Raw genomic sequence first — 27,987 nt, forward strand, 5'->3', positions numbered from 1 at the left:
CTGATTTAATAAAAGCAAATGTGCAATGAAAGTCCTCAATTATTGACATTTGATATTGGTTAACAACAGTAAACACTATCATTTATGCATTAATCGCTGAACGTAACCGTGTTGTGGCGAAGAAAGTTTAGTTTTTCCTTAGGGCAAGGACCATATCCTTTTCGATCCCATGCCAATCAAGAAAAGAAGACATCCATTATCCATTGCGAACTAAGATTTACGACCATTGCCGGCGGTGGATCATCAGCACTCACGGAGTAACAGTAACAGTATATAAATCTTATCCTTATCGAGCATCTGCGGAATGCGTCAGAGAGAAAAGAAAAAAAAACACCTCCTGAGCTAAAATACCCTTTTCCCCCACCTGTAACCCTACTTAAAATATCGGCGTGATCTCGGTCCTTTTCGATAAATCACAGCTTGTTCGAGCCAGGGCTCGAGCGCACGTGACGTGCATATCACGCGATTTTAGAGCTACGCATCGGTCGTTCGTTTGGTGGTCGTGCCCCTTTAAATTAACGTTCCTGATGTCTTTTCTTTGAATTTTTGAGATTGTGTATGGTTGATTGAGTATTTCGGAGCATGGCGAATGGCAATTTTATGCATATTGTAACACCACAACGAAATAAATACACGGACTGGCTGTAAATTTTCCACTTATTTGTTAGTAGTTACTTGCACGTGTATGTAGCGGCCAGGAATGCGACGTTGGCGGCCGCATAACGAACCTCATGTGTTAAAATCTAAAATGGCAGGTATGACCGTACGATAAAAACAATACGTACTCCAGAAGAGGCCAAATTGACAATGACAGCATGCGATAACAAATGAAAAATGTAATAAAAGGTAAATAAAAAAGAAGAAATAATCTGACATGCGTACGAAACGTTACATTACCTTGAATGTTCGTCCACGAAGGGAAGGGAAGGGATTCGGGGAGACTTGGGAAGAAACTAGAGAGAGAGTGAGAGGGGTGGCATCGATAGTCGTGTTTGGTTTGTTTGTAGTCGGCTGGCAGTGCGATGCAAGACCCGTCTCTGTCGTCATTGCCAGACAGTTTGTGATGTTAAATGTTGCTTAATTACATTATTACTACGGATGATCGCGGTGTGGAACAGTGGAAGCACCATTATTTCGTGCCTCGCGGTAATGTGTGTGCTGTGAAGAGGGAATATTTTCAGTGTAAGTAGCCTAGAGACTACACCAGAGGCCGAAAATTGTGACTCTTTGCTCCTAAGTGATAGACGGCGGGTGATTTAAAGTGGTAGAAAGTTGTCATTTACCGTAGACGAAGATGCATTGTACCCATAAGAAATATCTGCCATAGCCTCTCACAGTAAGAGGGGAAACGACTTGTAACATATCCTTAAAAGTCTTTAGTGCCTTAGTTGATTTCTAGCCTATTGTAAATTTGCAGTTCTTGGGCTTTTGAGCTTGGAGGATGAGGCAACACATTTACCAGCTCTTTTGAGAAAAATTTCGCGATGTGCGTGTTCGCGATCACAGACAGCCAGCTTAGTAAACTGACGAAATCGAGATGAGTATAGTTGGGGGCGGGGGTGTCGGGGGGAGGGCATTGTTACTAACGAAAGGAGCCAGCAGCTTCACCTTTTCACGAGAATCTTTTTATCCTCTTCCATGACATTTATATTACGTGATTTTGTTGAATTTTAGTGGTTGCATACTAACATAAGTTATATTCAGTGAGATTCAAAAGGAATGCACTCAATGATGTTCCATGACCTATGTGCATGATTTTTTAAAAATGTGGGTATTTTTTTATTATTTCATATGATTTTTCCTGATGATTGTAGTTATATAGAGAGAGAGAGGACCAGAGAGGGAACAAGTTTGCAGTATTACATACTTACGTTCGTTTTTTAGTAGCCTTCCATGTCTTTTCTTTTATTTTTTTTCTTGACATCAAGACCTACGTGGAACTTCAGTCATTATATTTCGATTTTATAACGCGTATTGTGAGGTACATTTATTGTTATATTTAAATAATTACAAATTCGCCAGTGACATTATATATATATATATATATATATATATATATATATATAGCATGTTTATTTACTGTAATATAACAGCGTTCTCTGCAAGTTAATCTTATATTTCAGCTGACACTATGTCAGCCTCAATCACTGGTGAAAAGTATGTAGGCGACTGTAGTGATTATATTATATAAATTGCAGTATTAGACAAGCTGGTTAACTTTTGGTACCGAGATGAAAGCAGTTTGCGGGAAAGAATAGGTCAAAACATTAATTGATATCCTACTGGCCTATGGATTTCACACTTTGATTACTTTGACGTTGACATGGATCGAGGGCTAGTTGCTCTTGACAAAGCTACTGTCTTCAAAAATAAATCTTTATCAAGGTTAAAGTAGCAAGTCAGCTCAAAGATTTTCTGGCCATGCTCCCATTACAAAGCAGTTCGTAGTTAACCTACACGACTGCATTACTTTGCAGCGAAGCTGAAAGGTATCTATCACATCAGCATTTTTTGCACGATACAAAACTTTAAATGCCTGTTCAATACATATTGAGTTATTTGTGGTAATAAAATTTTTTACTTAACAGCTATTTTCGTGAATGATTCGAGAATGAAAACCGATCAAAAGTACAGACTATATCAAGAGAGCAAGAATGACAGCAGCCTGCGTTTGAAATTTTCAGTCTTTTTACAATCATTGAATGTTACGGCAACTGTCGAATGAAATCAAGATTATGGTATGAATTTCTTACAGAATTAACTTGAATACTATGGTCATTCAAATTTTATCTAGCATAGTGCAGTACGATCTTGGCAGTTATGTCACCCTGTTTCCCAGGTATCTGTGCACCGACTCTTTTGAAACATTTGAAATAATATCACTCAATCTCTCAAAGTAAGTATTAAATGTCCATAGATAGGCCTATGCTCTCTCTCTCTCTCTCTCTCTCTCAGAATACTGCCCAAATTTTAAAACATTTTCTCTCGTTTTATAAGACCTGTCTTCAATTACGCAAAAATTGCACATTAGTTTAGTGTCAAACATTACTTATGAGTAAAGGTGGGTACACACGTGCGAACCGAACCTTGTATTGTAACCGATTCTTGTAACAAAAACGCAAGTGTGGACGGTTCCTCGAACCCGAACCCCGAACCCGCGAGGTTCGAGGCTCCGTTCGCCCTCCGTCCCGCCAATTGTCGGTTTTTGGGCCCCGCATCAAAGGGAGGTCTCGTTGAACGTTACGCCATGTGTGGACGGGACCTGTATGACACGCGTAACAACAGAGGTTGGTGAACTTGTTAACACCGACTATGAACAAGACCGTCCATAGTAGAGTCCCTTGTTTTGGTCAGTCAGTACGTATATGTCTACCATGGCTGATTGAAGTGACGAAGAGGTCCTTCAATTTATTAGCTATTACGAAGAAAAGACTTCACTGTGGCCAGAAACTTCTTGGAATCTCAAGTCAGCGAGTAATTCCCGACCACTGTATTCTACCCTTCTAGTATATAACCTTGATTGCCACCATCTTCTTTTATTTCGCTTCATCTTCGTTAAATAATGTGTATAAATGTACGCGGCAGCTGCTACTTGCATGGTGGCCATCGTCGGTAAACAACCCGGACAGAGACAGACTGGTGATCGCAGTGGATTGAAATGAAGTTACGTGCTTAACGTGGTTACGGTTCGTCCTCTACATTTTGACACCTTGTAACCGTAGGTATATGCGTAACTCGGTTACGCATACAAGGTTCGGCTCTCACGTGTGTACCCACCTTAAGGTTTCTCACTAGGTTTATAAAAAGGCTGATCGATATTCTACTCTGAACTGACTTTACCGAACCAACATTAACGAATAATATAGAGCCTGTTACTACATTCAAGTATAAATGATTATAGGACTTCTACTGAATCTGAATGGTGTAAAGTTAATGGAAATCTAGAAAGCATCAAACGCTATGGTTTTGAAGCGCTGCACCCTTTCTAGAGTTGCCAGGTGTGGCATTATTGAGCAATATGTATCCGAAGATTTAAGAAAACTGTATCTTCACTATTCTTGTCGATGTACCTGATGTTTAGATAATTAGAGTTAAAATTGTTGGTGGATATTGTTAGTATTAATTGCATGACTTGAGAAATTGGCCTTAAATTTTTTCATATTTTTTTATAACTGACTCTTCGAAATTTATTATCTCATGATTTAGATGTTTTCCATTATTGTTGTGACGCTTGAATTCAAACAGGGGGACATAGTTTATTGAGTTCTGATTAGCTTCTTTGTAAAAGCCGTGATTCTAGAAGGATCTAAAATACAGGTAGTTTGTTACTCTCCGTTACAGGGGTCAGATATTTTTCCTCATTCCACATCATTGCACAAGTGCAGGTTATGCCATTACAGTGATCTGCAGAAAAGTGTTTTCCCTTTATCACTCGAATTGTGAGTATGACTGACAAGTTTTATATGTACAAAAAACAGGAAATAGTACTGCATTGTGTATATGGAGCAAACCCAAAACTAGGAATTCGTTATCCGTGGTGATATGAATACATAGGACTGACGTAGTGTTGGATTTGTCTCGGCAAGGGAGGTCTAGGATGAAATCAGCGGTCTGATTTTTCCTCCACAGATTTTGGTGACCTGTATTAAAAGCATCCTGCTTACCATCTATCAAGCCTAATATTTATACTTTCCCTCGTAATGCGGGAATACTGTTGACCGACAAAAGGAACAAATCTGGTCAATTTGAAGAGTAGTAGTTCAGAGTGAACCGTACCCAGTTGAATTAATCTTCATGATGCCTGTCTTTCTAACCAGGTTTTCATTGAGGGACCATTGTGGAAATCATATAGAACCTATAATTATTGTATACATTATATGTTTATATGTTATATATATATATATATATATATATATATATATATATTATATATATATCAGGAAGATTCCCTAGAGACATTTTATTGAGTTCAGTACATCATGTTAATTTCATGTCGGTAACAATGGGGGTGATAGTTGCCTGTATGGCGATTGTAAAAACTAGAGGCCATTGTCTAGTCTTGCATTGCTTTGTATGCCTATAGGTAAGTGTCCGAAGTACTTGTATAATAAGGACTTTGCAGTATCAGACAAGTTGGTTAACTGTTTGTTACCGAGATGAAAGCGTGTGTGTGGATGGGTGACAAGGAGTTCGATTTTAAAGTCCGTATACACAGTACGCAACTCTATATTTTATAGGCAATCTTTGCAGGTTTTTCCCTTTAGATAAACAGGTTTCACCCAAGACACTTTATTGTCGATAGGATGCCTAGACTTCAAATAATTTTTAATGTCATTTACTTGCAAATTTTTTGCCTTGACTGATGGAAGTCATATCCTTACAGTAAACCTCAAGCTTACGTAACTAACTGGTAGCAGCAAGTTGATGTTGACGACTCTTGAAGTTATCTTAGATCTGAGAGTGCTGATGTTATTGCAGCGCTCGAAATTGGTGAGAGAGAGAGCGACATTTTTCGTCACATTAAAAAACGGATCTTTCCTAGATAGTGACCCCCAAAGCTTTTCGGAGGTCGTTATCTAGGACTGATATTTCTTGGGAGACATTATCTTTAAGATGTTTATATTTTTTGTTTATATTTTTACGGTAACCTCCAACGGGCTTGTACTAAACACGCCGCAAAGGTGAATACATATAGAGTTGAAACCATTGGGGTCACTTTCTAAATGAGTTCATAAAAAACAGGATATCTTGCCGCTTGTTTTCGTTTTTGCCATCTTATTGTGTTGTCCAATGTTCTCCTGACATCCGTATCTCCGTTAGGAAAATGTTGAAGTGATAGTTACCTTTTCCACAGCAGTGATTGCCATAAAATTTCTTACTTTTTCATCTCGTGAACTGCCACTTCCATCTCCAATCACGCCGTGTTTCTCGAGGTAGTGAACATGCATATTCAGCCACCGACCTTCGCACATTGTCCAGTACCACCAGGGAACTTTCATTGCAATACTTTAATATTTTAATGTTGGAAAGGTAATTCTGACATTGTTTGGGTGTTGACGATCCGGGCTTTGCGAGTGGCTGGAATCTTGCAATTTGTAGCCACATCTGCCTTAATTTATGTGATTAGAAATATTTTAGATTAATTTCGGTATCTTTTCTACGCATTCAATGTATTTGTGTACTATATCTATATATATTATAATATATATATATATTATAAACACACAAACTTAAACAGCTCTAATAGATATATCCGAAAACGATAGGTATATGTATGTATGTACGAGAGGCAATTGGCTGTTATCCTTCTCGTGGTCAGGTCGGCAACGTGACCTCCTTGTGATTATGGTTTCTCGGGTTCGTTTCCCGCTACCGGACAACATAATTTCTTCGTATTTCTTTGAATTTGGATAAGGCCTAGTGGTGACAAGCGTATTAAAAAAAGCGCGAAGAACTTGGGAAGTTAAAGAATGCATTGTGGCTATTAAAAATATATTCAGAAGGTATGGTTGTAGGTCCTAGCATATCGAATACAATTCAAATCACTTGAGTTCGAATTTGATTATCGTATTTTAATTGCCTGTTTTATCTCAGTTGCCGTTTATATTAGTATAGATAGATATCTCGGAAACGTCTTTTACACATACGTGGCGCAAATAATAGACAGTATGTACAGAAGTATACTGGTATGTGTTTTAGTGAAGATGGAATTTCTAAAACAAGCCGACAGGATAATTCACTGATTGAATCAAACCTAGTATATAATTATATAACACCTAGTTGTATGTTTCAAGTAGAAAGCGTATTACAGTTGAGGAATATTCCTTATAAAAGGAGCGGTCCTTTATATTAGGGGGAAATGGAAATTACTTTTAAAAAATCTGTTTTTTCACGTGGTACATATAACTGCAATTAAAGTGGGCGATTATATTTCAGACCTGAAGTGGTTTGAACTCCATTCAAGATACTGTGAGTTACAAGCACACAGCCTTGTTGACGATGCCATTCCATTCCCTCAACAGGGTGTTTGTTCAAAAGAAAAAACACTAACGAGCTATATACTCTTCATCAACCTATCATATTCTATTGTGATTAAACTATTTCAAAACACCGATCCGTCCTTGCATGTATACCTTCACCTTTTGACCACTTCTGCTTACCTCCAGTGTTCAATTCTTCTTGCACTTGATTTTTTCATTCACATTCAACATCCAAACTTTCTTGCCATCAAGGAGTGTTGGCTCAACAGTTCTTTCATGTATTCCCACCTTAGTCTTCATAGACATTCGTAGTATCTTTCTTGCTTCATATATTCTGTAATTCCTGTCCTCTTATCCCGTAGGGAGGTAGTGTCGTCAGTGCACCTCATGCGGTATACTTCAGGCAATACTAAATGTTCTTTGCAGCGCGTCATCGTCCCCTAGCTGCAACTTTTTTCGCTCGTTTTACTGTACCCTCTTTCATATTCTTTTTCTTCCATTTTACTTTCAACCCTCCCCTAATAATTGATTCATAGTGCAGCTGCGAGGTTTTCCTCCTATTACACCTTTCAAACCTTCAGTGTCAATTTCTGTTTCAGCACTGAATGACCTCTTAAGCCTTTGGCTTAAATTCTATATTCAATTCTATCAATTCAATCCTTTTCTCTTATTCCACCGTCACCCCTTCAATTGGCTTCTGTATACGAATCAACCGTTGCTTCTCCTCTGTCCTCCATATTCAGAGTCATTTCAACACATCAGGATTTCCACTTAACCCCATTGACTTTCCAGCAGTCATAAGCGTTCAGTGTTTACTCTATGCTTAGTTTTCAATCTGAGAACAACTGCTGCAGCTTTTTTTTTTTTTTTTTTTTTTTTTGGTATCGCAGCTTGATATGTCGAGTTTGCATATCTTAATTTTTTAAAACCTTTTCCTTGTTATCCCTTGAGACGAAGAATGAAAAGGCCAGATCCAAGCTGTGATACTATTACTTGGAGAAGAGAACTGACGACACATGAACAGCTTGTCGAAATATCATTCAAGCATCCTCCAGTATGGATATTCCTAATACGTAAAGATTAATTATACTCTGTTTTTTTCCGCCTGTGGTGTTTCCGTATGGTAACACTGCCTCCCGGGCTTTAGATAGTTACATTCAGCATACATTCAACAATAATAATATCCTATTTCGAATATTAACGGTGTACTTCGCATACAGTAAATTATTAAAACTACAGTTGCAAATGTACACCCAGATATCCTTTTATTTACCTAAAACTTACACATACCGTAACTATTTAAAGCCCGGGACGCAGTGTTACAATACAAAAACACCACAGGCGGATGGACAGATGGAAAAAAACGAGTATAGTCAGTAGATTCGCTCAGAAGCTCACACAAGACCTTACGCATGAAGAGGTTTTGCTATGAAATAACTGGAACTCAGCTGTTGCTCTTTTCCTAGGGAAAGTGTTTACCTCTTCCATCACTTTTCACCTTCTGTAGAAATATCTCCCTCAGTAACTGCACCTTGCTCATTTCGGCTTCTCTCTGTACCATAATCCAATAATGTGTTATAAACCTTGCCTTATATTTTGATGTTTGTTTAATTCCAGTGTTCAAGAAAAATGTAAACGCCTTGAAATGAGGATTCATATGTATGTATTCCGCTATAACAATTTTTGGGAGTGGATTTTTTTACAGCCTAAATATATATTAGTAGATGTATAATTATGATATTTTAAGTCATCTTGGGGAAGTCCCGTCTCCCCTGCCGCAACGTCTTTGCTTCGTAGTTCTTTCTCTCTCTCTCTCTCTCTCTCTCTCTCTCGCTCATATATATATATATATATAATATATATATCTATATATATTATATAATATATATATTATACATATACATATAATAATATATATATATAATATTACACTAACATTTATGAAATGTATGGCGAGGTGATCCATCCTCTCCGGTTTGATTCAACCTTTTCATCTCCAATTTCCTCACTCATTGTCTTTTTTCTTATAGTGGTGAGTCTGCAAAAAGTCGCTGACATTAGACATAAACTAGTATCACTCAAAATTACTTAGTTTCTTTCGAGAATTCAGCACAGGTTGCCAACTTTTACAGCAATACGTATTTCACTAGTAATTCACGACGTGTTTCACGTCTATTTGAAAGCCGTACAAAGAACGAATTGATTTTCCTTCTGTCCGGGAATTTAGTCTTGAACAGAAGCCAGTGCTCTATCTCCGATAGAGACACTGATGACGTCACAACGATGAAGAGTGGAAGCAGCTTCGCTTACGTAAGCGCCATGGTGACTTAAGCAGTCTGTCATCAATATATAGTAACATCGACAACAATTGTTCGTTCCAATCGCGCGGTCATTCATCACATTCTAAAGGGCTTTTGTCTCTGAAGTTAATTAAGAAACGTCGAGTCAATTTAACCTGAAGGAGAGCGGTAGTGGTTTCGGTCATTTGATGCCTTGGTTGTGAGGCAGACTTGAGTTGTGGAACGTATCCAACACGACTTCCGTTCACAATACCGTTGTTTTCTAGGTTAAACTTTGCAACGTGGCGGGTTTGGTTCGTTGGAGTCGTATATTTGGATGTCTTTATATTTAGGTTCGCTTAAAACCACGTTTGCTCGTCGTGTTATTATGTATGAGTCTGATCGATACTTCCAATATCTGGTTCTCATGTGTGTGTGTTGGGAGAGAGAGAGAGGCAACCTAAACCTGAAGAATCTGGTTTCAGTGAACTTGACGTCATGCATTGAAAGCGTTATTTCTGAGAATGATGAAATCCATGACATTTCAGTCAAACATTTAAGGAAAAATCGGGGTGTTACATCGTAAATTATATAAATGCATCTATGTATTTATATAAAGAATTGATTCAAATGCAGCCTTCAGCGCTGTATTAGCCCAGAGGTTCTTAACCCTTTGATGAATCCAGAACCCCCCAATGGATTGCCAAATATGGTTCTATACCCCCTTTGCTTTAGTCCTATTTGTCGACATTATAACTTAATATACTTTGTTTAATACATACTTTAGGTATGGACAGCTAAGAATAGAACACAAGAAAATCAAAAGCATTCTTTTATTTACGAAATGTACCCATGTGTACATTGACACTTTAAAATCAAATATATACAAATAACCAGAGACCAAGTCCCATACCCCCAGCATGTGGTTCTCATACCAACAAGGGGTATTGATAGCCCCCTGTTGAGAACCCCTGTATTGGCCTTTCCCACTTGTTAAACATCGTATTAAATGTGTAAAGGCTGCGCCGCATGCGCGCGCACACTGCCTTTACAGATTAAGGAGGCCCTTTCCATTTAAAAGATCTCTCACTAATTTTTTTTTCTTTTTTTTTTTGCTGGGGTGGGTGGGGATTGTGGGTCCAAGATGTTGCTGATTATAGGTAAATTTTTACCCATCCATTATGTCCCATTCTCCCGTATCATACCAGCTTTGCAGCGCCTCAGTGGCATGGTTTGTATGGTGTTGGTGTACCACCTCGGTGGCTGCGAGTTCGATTCTCGGGCGTTCCACTGTGGAATGAGAGATGTGTATTTCTGGTGATAGAAGTTCACTCTCGACTTGGTTCGCAAGTCACGTAGAGCCGTTGGTCCCGTTGCTGAATAACCACTGGTTCCATGCAACGTAAAAACACCATACAAACAAACATACCAGCTTTGTACTTTTTCACGCATTCATTCAAATACAAACGAAATCATGACTGCTTTTATATAAATGTCGATTATATAAAATAGATATCGTTTATGAATCCTTGTATGTCAGATTGGAGTACATAGGCATTGCACGAAGGATGAGTATAAATGTCAGATTTAAGTTCGCACCAGGAAAGGTCAGTATGACATAACAGTGCGGCACGTGTATATAGTTGGCGCATGTTTGTTCCTTTGGGGGACAGGGTACGCTTAGATAATTGATATTTTGGGTTACAGAGTACGAAGTTTCTCTCTCTCTCTCTCTCTCTCTCTCTCTCTCTCTCTCTCTCTCTCTCTCTCTCTCTCTCTCCAAAGAGCGTAGAGGTAAAAGTGCACCCATTTTATTGGATACGTCGATAGAATAATAAAAGGCAGTTAAAGATAATGAAGTGTAATTTGAGAAATCGTAATTGAAATGGATGATTGAGGAGGAATAGGCACTTCTGCCATGTCGCCTGATTCCTGTCGTTGACGTTAGCGTGGCCGCATAAGAAAGTAAAATTTACTGCGAATCTCGTGACAGCCATAAGTGAGTGGATAAGTTGGCCCAGGATGTTTCTTGAGATGGGCATCCTTCGAGATCTGAAGGAGTTATAAACTGCAGGGCGCAGAAGGTTGAATTCTTTTTATTTGCAGCGTTAATCGCACGTAGATTAATCAATCTAATTTCCAATTGAACCATTAGGTTTCGTTAATTTAAAATGATATATAGGTTTACCTAGTTTTCTCAGAACATAGTAGTTCTTGCTAAATTGGTACTAGGTTATCGTAATAACTGGAATATTATTATGTACATACGTCATGATGTGCTGGTGTGGTAATTTCACTTCCCAGAGGTTTCGAAGTTGCTACAATGACAGTATTTTTGTTTCTTGTATTGGCGTCTTTGTTATGGGTAATAACCCGTTAGCCAACCACCAATACGTTTTTAGAACAAAGAGATTCGTCACTGATTTCAAGTTCTTGTCCATGTCACTACTCCAATTGTTTCTGTGAGAAAAGAGAAAAAAAAGTCTGTGGATTGATTTCCTAGATAACAGTGGTAAAACGAGTTCCAAAAATGTGTACGTAGTCTTTTAACATAAGCTATCATTACCTGGTTCCTTATTGGATGATGTGCCATTTTTATGTTGGTATATCTCCTCAGAAAAGATAACATCACGTTTGTCATAGTACTGAAACGAATTAATGCAAAGTTTTTATACTTCCCAGTCTCCTCGACTCTAGAATTTCGCTGTATTATCTTTTTAAAGGCCAACAGCCAAGGGTCAATAACACCGCGGGCCCCAGGATGCCACCTTCAGGAAGAACTCGTTAGAAATGTAAACCATAATTCTGCTGCGGGTCATCTACAGCAGCCCTTGATTTACGAAGATCATCTAGAATCAATCTAGTTGCCTTGGATGTAGCTGATGGTTTCTTACAGGCATAATGGTTCGTAGAAGCAGGTATAATATAGATTCCAGGGCTTTGCGTAAGAGCAGAACTATGAACTTGCAAACACCCGTAGAGGTCACTGAAGGGTGGCGAATGGCTGGTAGTTAATTGGAAACTGGCCCGATGCTGCTCCACCAAAAAGGCACATCATTGCGTAGTTTTTGCATATGTGAAAAATTTCCATCGAAAATATAAAAGATAAGCCACCTATACTCTAGCTTGCAAACCATGACATTTTGAAGTAAATAGTATTTTTGCAGAAATATCGGGGTGATTTACTTGTACTTTCTTTACAAGAAAACTCTATCTGCAGAAGGCAACTAATGCGTTTTCCTTTGCTGATGTCACCGATGAGAGAGCGAGAGTGATCCGTGACATCAGTAAAGCAAAACGAATTATATCCAATCATATGTTGATCCGCGCCTATTGCTCATTTTCGTTTGCCGTACAAAATCATTTTGTAATCCAATAAAGTTAATCATCAATGTTAATATTTTTTTCTGACGAGACTACAGTTTGTAACAGTAATCATTGAAGCAAAGGATTTTCATAACTGATCTCAAGATAAATCGCCTGTTTCCAATTTAGGTTTGTACTGAGGACTTACGTAAAACCCAGTCTGATAATCGCACTAGTCAATTCATCCGTCGAAAACCAGACTGGCAGGGTCCGGCCCCAGTGACACGTTATATAATAATTCCTCTTAATCTCCCCGACACCGAAGCTGGACTATGCACCTTTGCACCAACAGTACACGGTGACGCACAATTTCCATAACTTTGTGTCATGTTACCCAAGCCTAAGTGTTGTTTACGTGCTGCCAACGCTGTTCATTGTTCACGGCTTTCATAACTCTGCTTACATTTTTTTATTTCCCAATTGACATACTTGCAAGCGCGGTCTGTTATGTGGGTTTGTTTCTGCAAACTTGCTGATTGGATCGTGTGGGCATCATAGGAAAGTGTATCGTTTCTTTCAGTTCAAAGCGTGTCCTTTTTTTTGTTTGTATGTTTGCTTGTTTGCATGCTTAGTGAAGGAACCAAGATGTCCTAGGTTTCTCAAACATTGGTCGGTCAATTGCAAGTTTAAAAAGTTTGTGACGATGAACCTATATATATGTCTGTATAAAGCAAATGTGACAATGCAGGAAATACGTTACAAACGAAGATAAGGTGGTTTGCTGTTGTAGAAACGACTGGTATGGGGATACAAACCGGTTCGCATCCGTGTTCACCTTCACAAGGTATCAGAGGCAATGCGTAGCCACACGTGTCGAATGAATACCGCCTAGAAATTTGAAGGCGGCGCGCAGTGAAGATAGCCTCGAGAAAACAGTCCTGAGTAACGTCTGCAGAGAAGAAAAAGAGCCTCCAATAACGAGAACAGTGCTCCATGCAGGAACACATCAATTCCACAAAAGTATGAATTGCTTCCATAGACGGAAATACGCATGACACTAAGAGCACAACTGTAGCTTCTCAGAGACAGATTTCGTTAGGCCGTGACGTGGTTCGTATAAGACTTGGACGCTGTTTACTTTCTAACTGCAAAACGGTGAGAGATTCGATGGGGGTCACTTTGTAAGTTCTAAACATTATTGGGAATTTAGGAGTTAGATAAAGAGGTAGGAAAGGACATTTGTTTTGGACGCATTGCAGTAAACCAAGTTTTGTCTCCCTCCACTTTAATATATTAAACTATGCATTAACGGCACCACGTAAGATAAAATGATGTAATTAGGAAAAGTACAAAAATTGGAGTTACATTATTATGCTGTTTATTATTCTGGCTAACTTTCATCTCTTCCCACTCTCTGTAAATAGTTTCTTGATTGTATCTTATGTGTAAATCAATTTTTTTAGCCCTTGGTAAAAAAAATGTCTATTTCCTCTGGTTAATGGTTTCTTTATTTACTTATTTAGGCCTCCATTTTTTCTTAAGCAAATTATTCCCAATTCATTTCTCCACTGAAGTCATTTTCCACCCCTCACTTTTAGTAGCTAAAACTAATTTCCGTAAGATCAAAGTAATTATTCCTTTTTATACCTGTTAGGTAATTATTTTTGTATATAATTTCGTTGGAGGAAAGTATTCTCAATCTTCTTCCCTGTATAAAAGAAAAAAAAATAGTTTATCCCTTACTGTCATGGGTAATTATTGATATATCATAATTATTATTGCTTCTTGTTTTAATATCTCGTTTTTTTCGAGTGATTAGCAAAGTTGTGCAACCTTGGATGGATAATTGGAAGATACTTGCTACAATCGGGGTGGGTAGTACCCTCTGGGACGTTCTTTCAAGAGGAAAAGCGCATGGATTCTATATATATATATATATATATATATATATATATATATATATATATATATAGATACACATACATACATACATTAAGTCATGTATTCTGGATGACTTAGTTTCACGCGTAATAGTTTATGATAACCTGTGCATGGGGCATTATCGCTCATCATGACTTGGGAATAATCTGGTATCATGTTTACGTGAAAGTTCTCTCACGCAAAAACAGATACCCTGACACGTATGTATATCAATATTATAAAAAGTATATTGTGGAGGTTATTGAGGGAATATGGATTGGAAGGTAGTTTACAGATAGTAAAGAAAAAAAATTTTTAGTACGAAGAGGTAACGGGGTAACTAGTTTTGTGTAGACATGGAAGGTTTATGATCACCTGAGCTTTATGGTATCTTTTGAAAGCTATGGGACAGATGGAATCGGGATACAGTCTGGAGCGGGTAATCTATGCAGATGATGCACATGTGATTAATAATAGTAAAGAGAAACTGCTGAGGCTAGCAAAAGACTAAAAATTTTAATTTATTATTTCTACCGTAAACTTTTCTTAGGTTCGTGTAGATCACATACAGCTTTTTCCTTTAATCCGAAACTTCTCATCCTCGTCCTTGTCTAATTTCACATTCTTTTTCCTCTATGTGAAAGTTTAGCTTTCTCATCGTCTTTATCTTTTATTTCAGTTGATTAATCAATGCAGTGGGTTTGTAAGCTGGGCAAGAGTGGAAAATGAACTTTTACACATGGCTGTATCAAGTTGCAATTTAGGAAGGAAATTAAAGACACTGACAAAGAATATTTAAGACAGTCGGTCTGTAATGTTGAGTGAAGAATCACGTGCAAACCTCGGATTCTAGGAACACTCGACACAAAGGAATTTTGAAAATATTGCATCACTGAACAAGGACCAATCACGCGTGAATAACATGGTGGCAAGCTCTTAGTAGTCTGATGGAACCAGTAACGTATGATGTCAGTCTAGCCAAAAACAACGGAGAGCAGATAAAGAAGACAAAGGAGTAACTTTTGAATATTAGCTTTGCGACGAAAATTGATAATGTTATGATGAAAACGGTCACAGACTACAATGGGATCTATCCAAAAATCATGGAGATGTGCAAATCGCAAAAACCTGCGGATGCCGTCAGGAAGAGGAGGTAAGCATGGCATGGATTACCTTAAATATCACCAATGTTTTTGTGCAGTATTCCCACTTGTATGCGTTACTTGGGTCTATGGTAACCCCCTCCCTCCTTGTGTCAGATTCGTATGTGGGCGAATGTGAATTGATGGCTTATAAAAGTTTTCCAATAATAGCTCTTTGAATTTTAGTTTGTGTGTGATTCTAAATTCATATTGCACGCAAGATGAAGTTCATGAATGAATCAAAATGTGGTCTGTGTTGGGCTGAATGTGGTCTCTGCCGCTCAGAATCTGGTATGTTGTGGGCTAAATGTACTCTCTCTCTCTCTCTCTCTCTCTCTCTCTCTCTCTCTCTCTAACTTTCATAAGAAGTGTTCAGCTTTGGAAGTGATGTTTCTTGGTTTTTCCTGTAATGACTCCAGAGGAATGTTTTTGCTTTTACTTAATAAGTGTACCTTGTGCCTTATGCTCTGAGTTCGTTCTTAATTCACCAGTTACGAGATCAACCTGGCAAGGTGCATGTGTGTATAAATGTACACACGTAAACTTGTGTGTGTGCTTGTGCCTGCTTACTTGTGTTCGTACCCAGAGGCTGGTATGCGAAGCGTTCATTTAAATAGCTAAATCGTATCTTTCATTGCCAAATGTGCAACAGGTACTGAGATTTGCTTTTCCTTCAAATGTAAGTGATTGATTGATTGTATCTATTAAATCTGGCGTCACAACATCTGGGTAATTGACTGAGTGAGGTTTACTTTTCCTTCAGTTGTAAGTGAGTGAGGTTTACTTTTCCTTCAGATGTGAGTGAGGTTTACTTTTCCTTCAGATGTGAGTGAGGTTTACTTTTCCTTCAGATGTGAGTGAGTGTAGAGGAAGTTTATTCCCTAATATTTGGTTACGGTAATGCTCTGAGCAACAGTATGTCGAAACATTTCTTTGGGTAATTTGGAAGCAAGCTGGCAGCAAGTGTATCTAGATACACTTGTGACAGGTTCACACTCATACTGTGGAACTCGCCGTTGGTATCACATTTTGTGCAGCCCCTGCCAGCATTCTCTCTTGATATTTTGTGACTTATCCCAGACTTACAATTTACGCATTGGTGTTTAGAATGAGGCTGCTAGCTACATGATTAGGTTCTCATAGATGGCTACAGAGTTTTTGAGCTCACGTCATGTAACATCCATGGGTGTTCACCTCCCAGTAGCTTTTGCCACTTATGATTGAGAGATGTGTGATATAGCAAAGTAATTGCTGGTATTCTGTTCCAGGACTGAAATTCATAAAATTAGTAAATGTGCAAGAAGAGAATGGTGATATCAAAACCAATCCCACGTGAAGTCGTAATAGACATATTTTCTTTCCCTCTTTTGCCAAACTTGGGAACTGTCTTTTACCTTTTGTGTTCCCCGAGTCAGAAGCAGTCAGAGTGAGAAGCAGTCTGTCAGTGAGGGTATTCAGTAATCGAGTTCTGTGGTACTTGTTTGGTTTGTTTGTATGGTGTTTTTACGTTGCATGGAACCAGTGGTTATTCAGCAACGGGACCAACGGCTTTATGTGACTTCCGAACCACGTCGAGAGTGAACTTCTATCACCAGAAATACACATCCCTAACCCCTCAGTGTAATGACCGAGAATCGAACTCGCTGCCACCGAGGTGGCAGACCAAGACCATACCAATCACGCCACTGAGGCGCTTTTGCTCTTTGGTGTTTTTTTTTGTTTGGGAGTTAGTTATAGTCTTGGTGCTCGTTTGGTGTTTTTGTGTGTGCGTGTGTTGGGTGATTGGTTTGTTGGTGACAGTGTTGGTGTGGTTGCGTTTGTTGGTGCTGCATTTTGGGTTGCTCTTGGAGTTTTTTTCGACGGCCATACCGTGTTGAAAGCACAGCTTCTCACCTTGATCGTGTCAAATTTCCTGTTGAGTAAATGTGTATGAGATTGTGTTGTTTTGCCTTGCTGAACCAGGTGCCCTGTTGGTAATTAAGTAAAGTAAAGGGGAAAGTGTGGCTGGGGCAAATTTGTGAGCCAGGAGTGGTTAACGTAAATGAATGTGGGGATCGAGGTCTTGCTTGCTTTTGTTTTTTTTAGCTTGTGATCCCGCCAGAATGTAATGAAAATATCTAGCCATTTTTGTGCCCTTACTAAACAAAGGTATATAGCCTCCTTTCAGCTTATATAAATTAACCACAATGCGCCTCATACTAACTCGTTTTAAATTGTGTCTTAACAGTATTTTTTCTGTTTATATATGTATATAGAATCTATTGGTCACGTTTTTTAACAGATACATATGCAATTGTAATAGCCACACTGCCCTGTTAACATCTTGAATTCTTTGCTCTTTTTTGGATAAGCTTGTCACTACAAAGCCTGAAGATCCAAGTTCAAAGAAATTTGAGGAAAAAATTTTGATGTCCGGTACCGGGAAACGAACCCCGGTCCCATAATCACTAAGAGGTCATATGGTAAAAAAGTGACCAGTAGATTCTACATATATATTTCAGCCTAAAAAGCAATAAAAATGATAGCCCACTTGTCTACGATGGTGATAAGGTGTCTTTTCCAGCTCAAATAAGTACTATATCTGAAAACGACAGGTATATGTATGTATGAGAGGGCGTAGCCTTTCAATCCTACTCGTGGTCAGGTCGGCAACGTGACCTCTTTGTGATTATGGGACCTGGGTTCGTTTCCCGGTACTGGACATCACAATTTCTTCATATTTCTATGAACTTGGATCTTCAGGCTTTTTAGTGACAAAATAGAGCAAAGAATTCAAGCAAGAAGTTAGGAGGACATTGTGGCTATTACAATTGAATAGATGTATGTATGTGTGTGTGTATAGGCAGATAACCTCTTGAGATATTTGAAACTCAAACTAATGAATGGCCAGTATCTATGGTACACAAGCAAGTTGGGGTGGTTATAAAAGTAGGAAACTTCATTTTGGACCAAACGTTTGCAGTAATAAAGCTTTTTAACCCCGTAGAGCGTTTGTTAGATTGTGTAGGGATGGTATGATAATAACTTGAGTTTTTGGAAATGTTCAGAAGGTAAAAATCTGTATTGTACATTTTTATTAGATAGTTCAGCGGACCTTCTGTACAGTGAGTATGGTGGCTTTGTAGACCTCAAAGGTATTTATGTATTTTGTTTGCATGAGTTCTAAAGTCTTGAACCGACTACATCGACCATTGATATAAGTAATGTCTACCTTCAAGAGTTTTAAAGACTTGGCAAAACTGTTCAGAATTGTATTATTCAGAAGATTTGAAGGCCAGCTAAACCTACAACAACAACGACAGGTATACAAGGTAAACAATCGTAACATCCAGTAATTTTATGGTTTTGTTCGACTTCTTTCGTTCTGTACGGCATCAAAGTTATTTCATTTTCTTGCGTGACCTGATCATCCGACAGTTCATTGCTTCACGGTGAAATTCCGATGATCGATTTCGAAATCGGGTGTGAATGCCGATCGTCACGTACTAGCACACTTCATCATATCATCATATGTATAATTACGGTCATCGTGCTGATTCGCGAGAGTTGATCGTAGGGCTCTCTCTCTCTCTCTCTCTCTCTCTCTCTCTCTCTCTCTCTCCTCTCTCTCTCTCTCTCTCTCTCTCTCTCTAGTAGCCATCTTGCTTGGTGAGACGTACCCGCGTGAAGTCACAATAATCAACAGATATCACAAGTTTAACATACGACTAGAATTTGAGAAATATCTAGAAGTGTTCGTGAACTATCGGTGATAAGATTAGTGTGAAAATAGTAGGATAAAGCGTCTTCTAAGTTAGTTTATCAAGTGTAATACTATAAATCAGAACAAGATGGCAGTAAGTTCCAACTGCGGGAAAAGGTGGCATAATTTGGCGTGTCTAGCAGATTTCGCAATACGATGAGGTAGCAGGAAGGGAACTGGCATTTCTCATCTATGAAATCAGCAACAGTCCTAACCAAAAAGATACAAAAGCATTCATAGATATATTAGAAGGATATAATCCTTCAAACTGGAACAAATCTAATGAAAACATCTTGAAAATAATTGAAGAAGTTCCAAATAAAATCCAAGTGGTCAAGAGACTCATAAAGAAAATATACATAAACCAACATATTCCGACAAAGAAAATGAATAAGGTGAATCTTGTGAATATACTAATTGATGCATTAGGAAAAAGAATGCCAAAAGCATGCAAACTGTGTAAGGTTTGGTATAGCATAGTCAATCCACAAAACCTAATCAGAAAATGTGCTGCATGCAACATTCCGACCCATCCACAGTGTGCTGAGGTAATACAAGATTTGAGAAAAGATACAAGAATTTTTTGTTCAACATGTCTATCATGGATAGACAATGTTATTAAATCAAGATTGAATGTACAAATAGTGAGGATGAAGAAGAAGGAAGAAGAAGAAGAAGAAAAGAAGAAGAGGAAAACGGAAGAGAAGTAAACAAAAATGAAATGACAGAAAAAAATAAGGAAAACAAAGAACAAGATAAAAGTATGGATGCAGAGATACTCATTGATACTACATATGAGGCAATAAAGAAGCATACCTACGAAGAAATAAATTACGATATGACAACAGAAAAGCAAATCCCGAAGAGGCTCTACCCAGATCTATACAATGACGGGAAAGAGGAAAAAATAGACAAGAAAGACAAAATCTGCAACCTTTTGAAAAGAGGGAATTGCAGATTTGGAGAAAGATGTTACTACAAACATCCTAAGATATGTCAAAACTATGAAATATATGGTAAATGTGCATACTTAGATGGATATGGGGATGATTGCAGAGATCTGCATCCAAAAATATGTAAAAACCTAAAAGAAGGAAAAGGATGTAAGTTCGACAAAAAATGCAAATATATGCACCCTGTAGCCATGAATCATAATCAAATAAATAACCAACCAAGTAATAAAATCCAAAATAAGAAAGAAACAAATAAAGAGAGAAATCAAGAATATCAGGTAAAAGAGAAAAGCAAACCACCAATGAGATATGCAGAGGTGTCAGCAAAGAATTTCAAAGCATCAGCTCCGAAATTCTACTCAAGAGATAATAACTGTATTTATTATGCAAGAGGATATTGCAGAGAAACGGAGAAAATTGCAGATTCAGACACAAAATGAATAATTATGATGAAGGAAGATTCAAATATGTTATGGAAAAGTTGGATTTTTTAATGTCAGAATTTCTGGAAATGGAAAAAAAAAGAACAAGCATTACCAGAACAGGAAAGGAAAAGAACCATGGCGGAAAATCCTTATTTTTACTATCAGTATTAAATGAAGGAGAAAACACGCAAACCATCATAGTGATGAATGCGCAGGGTTTAGTTACGAGTAACTCAAAAAGAAAAATGAGTACTTAGAAGAACTAACCCAAAATGAAAAGAAAATAGATATAATGAAATATTAAGTGAAACCTGGTATTCCCAAGAGACTGGGAATGATGATCAAATAAAAGGGTTCCAAACTTATAGATCAGATAGAAAAAATAGGAATCAAGGGGGAACCGCAATATATGGGAAAGACAAAAAACAAGGAAAAATATATGAGAAATATAGTAACTCAGAATGTGAACTAATAGCGGTAGAATTTGAATCTGAAAAAATTGATGAACATAGTAATATATAGACCTCCTAATACTAAAGAGTTTGACTTAATAATTGAAAATTGGATGATATATGTAGAAATCACAAGGACTGGACTATTCTCCTATCTGGTGACTTCAACTTTCCTTTCGTAGAATGGAAAGAACGAATAGGAGATTGTGGTTGTACTTATACATATAAAAAGAGAAGTATAGTAGTGCAGAAGATAAGAGGCAAATTTGAAAAGCTATTAGAATATGCTACTAGAATACAACATTCAACAAATAAATCACCTGCCAACAAGAAAGGAAAATACTTTAGACCTAGTATTTGTGAACGAGATGAATTATGTTAAAGAAATAATAGTTTATAATGCGAGTATTTCAGACCATAATGTCATAGAATTAACAGTTCATTCCAAAGCAAGTGAAAATAGAGATAAGCAAGAATGAAAAAGTGGGAAGGATAGGAAAATACAACTTCTACAGTAAAAATATAAAATGGTCAGAAATTATGAAGAATTAAACAAAAAAGATTGGGATAACATTTTCGTAAGTGATGACATAAGGGTAAATACGGAGATATTATCATAAAAATATTGGAGATAATAGTGGAAAAATATATACCGAAGAAGAAAAGTAAACATCATTCATGCATACCAAGAGACAGAAGAATCTTGTTCCAGAAAATCAGAAAGTGGAAAAAAGGTCTTGCAAAAAGAAAAAAAAAATGCATGGAAAGTTATAGAACTAAAAAGTAAGATAGAAAGAAAAAATGCAGAAAAAAGATTATACAATCAAAAGAAAATGAAAAACGGGACTTGGAAGAAAAAACCCTATTAAATATCAAGCAAACCCCAAAAAACTATTATACTCATATGCGAAGAAGATGAATAAAAGAAGAATAGAAATAGGCCCTCTGAGAATTGAAGGGAGATTAACGAATGAAAAAAAGGAAATTTGCAACATACTGGCAGAACGATATAAGAGAGAATTCACCCCTAGAATAGATAAAATGAAGATAATGATATAGAAAGTAAGGGATGAAATAGTGAATATTTAGCTGACATAGATATTAATGAAGCTGATATTGTGCAGGCTATTAATGAAATTAAAAATGGAGCTGCTGCAGGGCCTGATGGAATTCCTGCTATTTTGTTAAAGAAAGTAGTTCATTCTATCGCAAAGCCACTTGCAATATTATTAAGACAAAGTGTAGATACAGCAAGATATATGAAGAGCCACAAATTAGCGTATATTACCCCTACTTTCAAAAGTGGATCAAGACTAGAGGCAAGTAATTATAGGCCTGTGGAGTCTAACATCACATATAATGAAAGTGTATGAAAGGGTAATGAAGAAAAAATATTATGAAACATTTAATAAAAAATAATTTGTTTAATAAAGGACAACATGGTTTCGTACCCGGAAAAAGTACACAAAACCCAACTGTTAGTACCACCGTGAAAACATATTCAAAAATATGAAAAGCGAAATGAAACAGATGTGGTTTATTTAGACTTTGCAAAAGCTTTTGATAAAGTAGACCATAATATATTAGCGAAGAAAAATTAGAAAACACAATATCGTGGGATAAAGTAGGAAGATGGTTAAAAGAATTTTTACACAACAGAAAAACAGATAGTTATTGCAAACGACGAGAAATCGGATGAAGCCAAGGTAATATCCGGTGTGCCGCAAGGTACGGTGTTAGCTGCAATACTGTTTGTTATTATGATTTGAAGACATAGACAATAATGTTAAGGATTCCGGTAGTGAGTAGTTTCGCAGATGACACAAGAATAAGTAGAGAAATTACTTGTGATGAAGATAGGAACGCTCTACAAAGAGACCTTAACAAAGTATATGATTGGGCAGAGGTAAATAGGATGGGTTATTTAACTCTGATAAATTTTGAATGCAAAATTAAATTATGGAGACAGAGAAAGAAAGCTATATGCATATAAGGGACCTAATAATAAGAGACCGATCACAAATAAGGACGTCGAGTTAAAGACCTTGGTGTGATGAATGAATAGGAACATGTTATGCCAATGATCAAATAGCAACTCGGTTGGCAAAATGTAAAGCAAAAATGGGAATGTTGTTACGGCACTTCAAAACAAGAAAAAAGCTGAACACATGATTATGCTTATAAAACATATGTTCGTAGTCCACTTGAAATATTGCAATATGATATGGTACCACACTATCAAAAGGATATTGCACAAATAGAGAGTGTAACAAAGGTCCTTTACAGCTAGAATAGAAGAAGTTAAAGGACTAGACTACTGGGGAAACAAAGACTAACGAATTCCTTAAAATTAAAATTTATAGTCTGGAAAGGAGAAGAGAACGCTACAATGCATAATTCAGGCATGGAAACAGATAGAAAGGAATAGCAGAAAATATCATGGAACTAAAAATATCAGAAAGAGCAAGCAGAGGTAGATTAATAGTGCCCAAAAATATACCAGGAAAAATAAGGAAAGCACACAGGACATTAATCCACTACGCACCAGCATCGATAATGCAGCGTCTATTCAATGCGTTGCCAGCTCATCTGAGGAATATATCAGGAGTGAGCGTAGATGTGTTTAAGAATAAGCTCGACAAATATCTAAACTGCATCCAGACCATCCAAGATTGGAAGATGCAAAATATACCGGAAGATGTACTAGCAACTCTCTGGTAGACATTAGAGGTGCCTCACACTGAGGGACCTGGGGCAACCCGAACAAAGATGTAAGGTCTGTAAGGTAAAGGTCTCTCTCTCGCTCTCTCTCTCTCTCTCTCCGGGTGCCCTTCATCTTTCCTTTGAGTTAGGTTACCTGTGTTTTTTGCTTACCTTTTAAATTTTTTTTAACTCTTAGATTTCTGTTGTCATGAATTTCGAAACATTTTACCAGGATAGTCATAGTGGCGGATGTAAAAATGGTCATATATCTCATATTGTTCGCATCTTCACGTAGAGCAAACCAATTATCTAGAGACCAAGGTCTAAAGAATTCTTGAAACCTTGTAAATATGTCCAGCTGGGATGTAGTTACGTAAAAAAAAAAAAAAACTTCCAAAAAGGGAAGTAAATAAATATTAGAAATAGAAAATATCCAAAGAAAGAAAAGGACGCCAGAGGATCCCGCTGAGAGAGAGAGAGAGAGAGAGAGAGAGAGAGAGAGAGAACCAAGGACTCGCGTCGAAATCTTCGGGTACGAACACTTGCCAGAAGAGTCTTCAACGGCGGGTTATGCAAGTTGCAACACGTTGCAGTCAGCCTAGGTGACGCAGTACATCAGGCCTTTCGATTTTGCACTCAGAATTCCTCAACTTGTGCTGTGTTTTTCAAGGATAAAGACAGAATAACATATTTTTATGAACCAATAATGATTTTATCTAGCGTTACTTCCCTGCGTGTCTCATTTGCTTGCAATAGATTTATATAGTTTCTGCGAATTGTTAGTATTATTAACTTTTTGTAACCAAGAAGCAAATTTGATATTCATTTTGTACTTTCCGAGATACGCTGTGATGAGCCAACTTTGAATAATTGATACCGGACACATTTGGAGTTACGTGTGTGCTTTAATGTAAACGTATGGATGTGTGTTTATGTATTATGTCCTTTGGAATCCGTCGTCTGTGGTAATTGAAGCTGGCATGTTTCTTTACTAGAGGTACCTGTGCTGAATTCTCGTCCATTTCAAATGACGTCATACTTTCTTGCTGAAGATTTAACCGATGATAGAATGTGTGTGGAAAAACGATGAAGGGATACTTGAAGAGACTTCAATATTTAACTTCAATACGTAGCTTATGTGGGAAATAAGGGTTGAACTGTTCTAAGTCGTATTGCTATGTGACGTAAAGACCATTCGCCAAGGAATGCCGAGAGGGTGTTGGTGTCTCACCTGACGTTGCTGGGTTTTGTATTAGAGAAGGGGTGGTACCGGGTTCCCAGATGTATCAGACCAAATTATCGTACCAAACCTCTTCAAATTATCGTATTTTGATTAGAATTATCGTACATTTTTCATATCATAATATAGCTGTATTTCACCTACAGCAATATATCTTTATATCTATTAATGTAAGGCTAAATAGAAAAATTGTAATGTCATTTCTATTTATTGCTAATAATGGAAAAAAAAATAGAACAAAAAGATAACTTTTCTGTAGGCTGTACAAAGTAGCCTATTTAGTACTTCAGTGATTGTTATTGCCATTCTATATCACCAATGTAAACTTTAAAAAAGAAAAAAATCACAACTAACATGAGTATTGTTTTAAGAAAATTGCCAATTGTTCTTAAGCACCACATTACAAAAAAAAAAAAAAGCAGCAAAATCATATAATTGTTTACTTTCAATTCTTCACTGATAGCCATTACTAATCATCAGTATTACATTAATGAAAATGAAATGGAAAAATACGACAAAAAGATCACTGTTAATAATCATCAGTATTATCATCAATGAAAACGAAACTAAAAGATCAGTACTATACTGTTTATGAAGGACTCGCTAATTGTTCTTTATCATCACACTGTAATAACAATAAAAACGAAAAATATGCATGCAGAAAACAATGACTTCACTGCCTTATTCATTCTTATCATCACCATCAAAGAGAGAGAGAGAGAGGTATATATTTGTCTGTTACCTTTCCATATCTTTTTTGCCTTCTGCTCGTTTTAAGCTTTCCTTATTTTCAGGCGGCGAATGACCTTGGGTGCCATATAGCCTTGAATCTTCTAAATTCCTTTAAGTTGACGAAAAGGTTCAAATTATCGTACATTTCCAGTAATTATCTTACACATATCGCGATTTATCGTATATCGTACGCTCGTTATCGTTTATCGTACAGAGGGTCAAATTATCGTACTCGTACGATAATTATCGTACGACTGGGAACCCGTCGTGGTAGCGGTAGGTAGAGGGAGAGGCAGTGGCTTTAGAGTTTAGGTCGTCGTAGTTACACAAGAGTCTCGGTATGTGCTACAGACAAACTTAGAGGCTGCACTGTACTACTGTGGTTGCCATATTTATTAATTTATTTTTTCATTTCTTTTAAATTGTCCCTTAAAAAGCATCGTTATAAAACCAAAATTTTTGTGAGGGTAGCTGGGTGCGTTGGTGACGAGTAATTCTGGAGTGCGTTATGCCTCAGAGTTACATAGTCATGTGAGCGGGAGTGTGATGTTCGTCCTGCATGAAATGGAAGCACTATGGTGTACTGGCAAGGCGCGGCATTGTCAGTTACGTGAATGCATTCTTCACCCAGCATCATCCGCTTGCTTACAGCATATGTGACGGTTAGGACAAATTGTAGTATAAAGTCAAGGTCATTTGTTGGACTTTGTTGTCATGAAGTCTACGGGTTTGTGTCGCCATCGTTGAAACCTATCGCCGTCATCGACTACCATGATTTTGCTATCTTGCATCTCCCCTTAAATGACCACGTTCACGTTAGAGAGAGAGAATAAAGAGAGAGAAACGTTTTCCTGAACCCCGTCCTGGTAATCAATAAGCCATGAATGCTTTTTGCACACATATACACACACACACACAAAGATAGAGATACAAAGAGAGAGAGAGTATCGTACCGTATCTTGCACCCAACGTCCCCTAATATTTGGGATTGACTGCCTGGCTGTTTGCTAGCTCCCCTGCCTGTCGTCCATGTTGCCTGTTGGTCCATCTAGTAATGCTTGTGATGTGCGTGTTCACGCTGTTGCTTGCTCTCGCGTGATTGGGTAAATTGCTCTGATCCACCGCTCGCAATTTAGTTTACATGTTGCTGGTTCATTAAGAGTATAAACATTTCATAGAGTAACACATATAACCCAGTACGATGATAGTGCAAGGTTGGGTGGTGACGAGGACTCACGGTCCGTCACCTCTATACTGGGGGAGGTAAGATATGGCCTGGACCTCTCCCTCCTCCTTCCCACGCCGTTACAACAATCCCTGGTAAGTGGGTTGGAAGCAAAGCACACTTGTCTTGAGTACGATCACTGATAGGTACTGCATTGTTACAAGAATTGTCAATCATTCTTAATTTACATCCGTACCAAATTCAAACAGAAACATTCTTTATCCGGAGGGGAAAGAAAAGCGCATTCTGTTCTGCAGTCTGATTATGTATGTATATGTGTGTGTGTATATATATATATATATATATATATATATATATACACGTATATATATATATATATATATATATATATATATATATAAATATACATAATCAGACTGCAGAACCGCATATATATATATATATATATATAATATATATATATATATATATATATACATTGTTTATTAATATTTTATAGGTATACATTATATATACATATGTATATAATATATATTGTGTTGTATATAACACACACACACATATATATGTATATATATATACATATATATATATATATATATATATATATATATATATATATATGTTTATAACTGGCTGGCTCCAGAGATAAGTAACATGAGTGTTGCTGCCGCATTCACACCTACTGAATCGTGGATGAGCATCTGTGTAGAAAACAAAAAAACATGCCTGGTTCACCTCTTGTATGCACTTGTGTCTGATGAATACAAAGGCACATCTTTTCCATTACGTCTTCTCGCCTTCACCATCACTTGAATGACATATTCCCAGAAACTCTGTAACCCGTACCACAAGACCAAACTGTTTCGATACTGTCATCCATCCTTTCGCCTGTGGTAACACCATTTTTTATCACTTCAATATACT

The 27,987-nt window shown here is 37.4% G+C and overlaps 1 protein-coding gene across 11 annotated transcripts in view; it reads left to right on the top strand.

The window, feature by feature from the left end:
* The first annotated feature begins 913 nt into the window (after window positions 1-913).
* Window positions 914-27,987, top strand: part of LOC135216011 (5-phosphohydroxy-L-lysine phospho-lyase-like) — a 117,283-nt gene continuing 90,209 nt past the window's right edge. For 2 of the 11 annotated variants that reach the window (XM_064250938.1, XM_064250939.1), the window contains exons 1-2: window positions 1,038-1,182; window positions 15,165-15,638. In XM_064250938.1, coding sequence (XP_064107008.1) covers window positions 15,544-15,638 — 95 coding nt within the window. In that variant the 5' untranslated portion in view covers window positions 1,038-1,182; window positions 15,165-15,543. Of the gene's footprint in view, window positions 1,183-15,164; window positions 15,639-26,909; window positions 27,195-27,987 lie in introns of those variants that run through there. The other 9 variants (XM_064250940.1, XM_064250941.1, XM_064250933.1 and 6 more) reach the window with 8 other exon arrangements.

The sequence above is a fragment of the Macrobrachium nipponense genome, chromosome 6 (genome assembly GCF_015104395.2).
Source record: "Macrobrachium nipponense isolate FS-2020 chromosome 6, ASM1510439v2, whole genome shotgun sequence".
NCBI lineage: Eukaryota > Metazoa > Arthropoda > Malacostraca > Decapoda > Palaemonidae > Macrobrachium > Macrobrachium nipponense.